This window comes from Pundamilia nyererei, unplaced genomic scaffold (genome assembly GCF_000239375.1).
Source record: "Pundamilia nyererei isolate P.nyererei 1_Seehausen unplaced genomic scaffold, PunNye1.0 scaffold00192, whole genome shotgun sequence".
Lineage (NCBI taxonomy): Eukaryota > Metazoa > Chordata > Actinopteri > Cichliformes > Cichlidae > Pundamilia > Pundamilia nyererei.
In genome coordinates, this window is record NW_005187593.1 from 714,259 (window position 1) to 718,471 (window position 4,213).

Genomic DNA, 4,213 nt, shown 5'->3' on the forward strand with positions numbered 1-4,213 from the left:
CTGCAGCCTATAGCGGACCAAACAAATAACACACTCCCTCCAAAAAGTTACATAAACGTGCACAAAAACAAAAGCACATTTAGGTGAAAATTACCATATAAAATTCATTCACATACAAGCCAGAACTATTTTGCATGTTAAGATCAAGTACAGTTCTTGAATTTCAACCATAAAACTCTGGAAACTTCCCAAAGGTTCCACAGTTGTGTACTAACTATTACAACATGTCCCACACGTCTTTACTAAGAGAATGCATCCAGTGTCTGGCTCAGCGAGTTCCAGCCAGCTGACCTGTGGTCTTCACAAAGTCTGATAGAGTGCACTCTAGTAGTTTACTAACAGCACACCACCCTCTAGTGATAGCACAAAGGCAGTGCTGCGGGACAATTTTCCACCTTGTTTTTTATTAGAAATCCCTCTCAAACAAATTTAACATTTCCGTATACAAAATACATGCGTGGATGAGCGTAAACATAAAGACATAAACAGCTGACACCCGCATGCCAACATCTTTCTTTTTGCAGGAGAAAGGCATTAACCTGACACACATCGAGTCCCGTCCATCGCGCATGAACAATGAGCAGTATGAGTTCTTCATCAGCGTAGACTCCTCCTGCTCTCAGGCCCTGGATGAGGTCATTGACTGCCTGCGCACACAAATCAGCGGCCATGTGCACGAGCTAACACGCAGCAAAGAGAAGGACACAGGTTAGTGAGTAAGTTGTATGAGGATGTCCACTGAACAAGAGCACTTTCAATCAGCAACATGATCAAATTATTAAATGTGAATATATGTTGCATGTGAATGTCAACTTACAGATATATTCTCGTGTTTAATATGCCAGTCATTTCAGCCTTTAAGTGATAAACAAGCAATGCAATGAAGTTTTAGACTTATAAATCAAAATCTGAGTCGCTTTTATTTTTAGCCAAAGGATGGCACTAGGTCTCCAAAATGATTACAAGAGGCACATGAATACCTGCAAATAATTAATTACAAGCCATTTGATATTAAACAAGGTCATTCATTGCAAAATAACAAAAAATGTAGCACAATGGGGATTATCTTCTGGGGATCATAAATGCTTTTTGTCAAAGAGCCTTTTTCTTCATATATGTAATTTTTAAGTTTTTAAGAGTATACCCTGGTCAGGGTATACTCTGGAACCAGATGTACTAGATTATGTAGCAGACCATCGAGTTGACATTAAATAGTTGATATTTTAGTACAAAACACAGTAAACCTCGATGTAGATGCTTTGTCGAGCCTCTGGGGAACCTTGATGTCTGTACCAAATTTCATTGCGATAGACACCAGTGATCATCCTCTGGGGAAATGTCATTACCGTGCTTCATGTTAAGCCACCCAAGAGATGTAAATACGTGTCACTACATATACATACCTTTGAGCTGATTCTGATAACAAAGGAAAATATGGGCGTATCCTCTGGGGACCCCTGATATCTGTACCAACCTTCATAGCAGTATATTTGAATTCAACACATAAATGAAAATGATAGAAGTAGTAGTGGTAATATTGTGCGATGTAGATTAAAGATTTTGGTAATAGAGGGAAATTTAGGGTATATTCTCTGAGAACCAGAAACAGCTGTGGTTAAAAAAATGAATAAATCTAAAAAGCTGACACCACTACAGCTGAAATGATCCATTTATCAACCGGGCCTGGTGCTGGGTGTTGAGCTACGCCAGACTTAGTAATGGACAGCCAGTGTCGCCCATGAGAATGATGGCCCACTGCCCCTTTTATTAGTTGTTTCCAGAATGACATTAGTTTAGCTACTGAGGACCAACAGGCCCGGCAGGAACAGAAGAGTTTAGTGTCTCCGCCCCAGACTAACCCAAGGACAGAGAACATGCCAAGGTCACGGCAGGCTGAGACAGACAGGGCCACCATGGATCCCCCTCTGACCTCGGCATAGACTCTGTGGCGTACTGGTCAGGGTCAAGTGGACAAGGAGGATATTTATGGCCAGTTTTGGAGACAGCCTAAACAGCTTTATTGTCTCTGCAGGGGCCTCAGGCTGGACCACACTGCCCAAATGCAGATTAATGATTGTGCCTCACTGTTTTTTGAGTGTCATAAATCCATATGAATAAGCAGATGCCCCACTCATGTACAGCTCTGTTGAGTGTCAAAATGCCACAGCACTGAAACAAATTTTGCAGGCAAAACGCACACAAGACTGTGTAACAATCATCAATATTAATGTGAACTGCAGCCATTTATATAAGTCAGGAATAAAAAAATATTCAGGCTTCAACTGATGATCATTTCCTTAAATGAAAGTTTTTTATTAAGCGCTTTTTACAGACAGCCACAAAGCGCTGTACACAAAAAGTAAAATAAATATGAGCATTAAGTGCCATAACAGTCAAAGAAGAAAGATACAATAAGAAACAATAAAATAAACAAGTTGTTTTAAAATAAATAAATAATCTTGGGATCATTCTTGAGCCATATATAGCCATATACTACACAGATTTTCTGCAGAATCTCTGAAGCAGACACTCAACGCACAAAGTGTGGCGCAGATATGTTGGTTGACTCCTTTGAGCATAGTGGGTATAATAAACACAAATACAGTCATTAAAAAAGTATTCCTGTATTAATATGACCCCACTTGGTTATTGTAGTTGTTGAAATAGCTTGGCCACTTGACTTATCTCTGCATAATATGACAATAAAAGGGCACAGAGATGACCTTTAACCCTTTACCCAACACTGAATATCCCCTTCAGACACTGCACGACTGGTCTGTTTGATCCCATGTTGACTTAAAACATAAATTATAAGTACTTAATGACTGCTGTTATCCTCTAGTGCCATGGTTCCCCAATGATATCCAGGACTTGGACCGTTTTGCCAACCAGATCCTGAGTTATGGTTCCGAGCTGGACGCCGATCACCCGGTAAGGACCGACTCATCCACCGCCACATCCTGCCTCTGCGTGCGCACGTGAATGCACGTCCACTCACGTCCACTCACGCCCACGCGCTTGCTTATGAAAAGCAGCGGAGATGACAAGGCCACACTCCGCCATCCATTCTAATGGAAACTATCTACACACACAAATTGATGTCAGTGCTTTAATTGAGCCCCTGTAATTATAGATAATTGCTCCCTTTTGCCACTGACATTAAAGCAGAATGCATTCATCATAAGCTGAAAAACACTCTACAAAGGCTTCATTTGAATATGTATGTGAGTTTGGCCTTCCCAAAGGATTTCCACCTTTGATTTAGCGCTGAGTGGCTCTGCTGCAATCATGAGATCTAACATGGCTTTTATTTGTGTGTGTGTGTGTATGTTGTCAGGGCTTCACAGATCCAGTATACAGAGCTCGCAGGAAGGAGTTCGCAGACATCGCCTACAACTACAGACAGTAACTACTCCTATTTAATATATTTATGCTCATAGAGACGTTATGGGCTGAGTTTGAGTAGTAGTGGGTTTAAAGGATGACCTAATCAGGAAGTCTTATTCACATGTTGGTCAAATGCTGCAGACAAATGATGAAGTGAACTTTCTCATTGGAATAAACTAATATGTTTTTAAAAAAGAGTTTACTGTGTAGATAATTTAAAAAAAAATGTAAGTTATACTGTAGCTTTAGGGTATAGAGAGAGTATCGAAGTCCAAAACAAAAACACAGGTGAAGTAAAAGGGAAAAAAAACCAACAAAAAATATAAACTAAAAATATTTTTTTGTCCTTTTCTTCACAAAATTCAGTCTTTCTTTGTGAGGTTTTGTTTTGTTGATTTTATTGACTTAATATGTTGTAGACCTGCAGAGTTTTCCACTTTTGTGGTAAGGACATTGAGTCTACATGTACTGAAATGTGCTATGTAAGTTAAATTGACATTGATATATTTATCCAGTGATAAATTATTTATGAGAAAGCTGTTACAAATTAAATTATTGCAATATTTCCTAAAGGAATTGCAATATTTCACTTTTTTGTTATATAATAGATTATTAATAGTATCATATTATATTTTTTCAAAATTTCTAAATGCTCATTATATCATATAATTATTTATTATTTTTATTTAAGTCTCATTTTTATTTTTGTACGGGTTCTACTAATTAATTCAAGCCTTTCTATGGGCTGTTTTTATTGTCTTTTCTGCCGTGACACAGCAATTACATAAAGAATTCTATATTTATTTATTTCATTAAAAAATACTAT

At 38.3% G+C, this 4,213-nt stretch overlaps 1 protein-coding gene across 3 annotated transcripts in view; it reads left to right on the plus strand.

The window, feature by feature from the left end:
• The window catches only part of pah (phenylalanine hydroxylase), a 24,467-nt gene that overhangs the window by 15,335 nt on the left and 4,919 nt on the right, over positions 1–4,213 (plus strand). For all 3 annotated transcript variants that reach the window (XM_005747254.1, XM_005747255.1, XM_005747256.1), the window contains 3 exons: positions 525–708; positions 2,843–2,931; positions 3,338–3,405. In XM_005747254.1, coding sequence (XP_005747311.1) covers positions 525–708; positions 2,843–2,931; positions 3,338–3,405 — 341 coding nt within the window. The remainder of the gene's footprint in view (positions 1–524; positions 709–2,842; positions 2,932–3,337; positions 3,406–4,213) is intronic.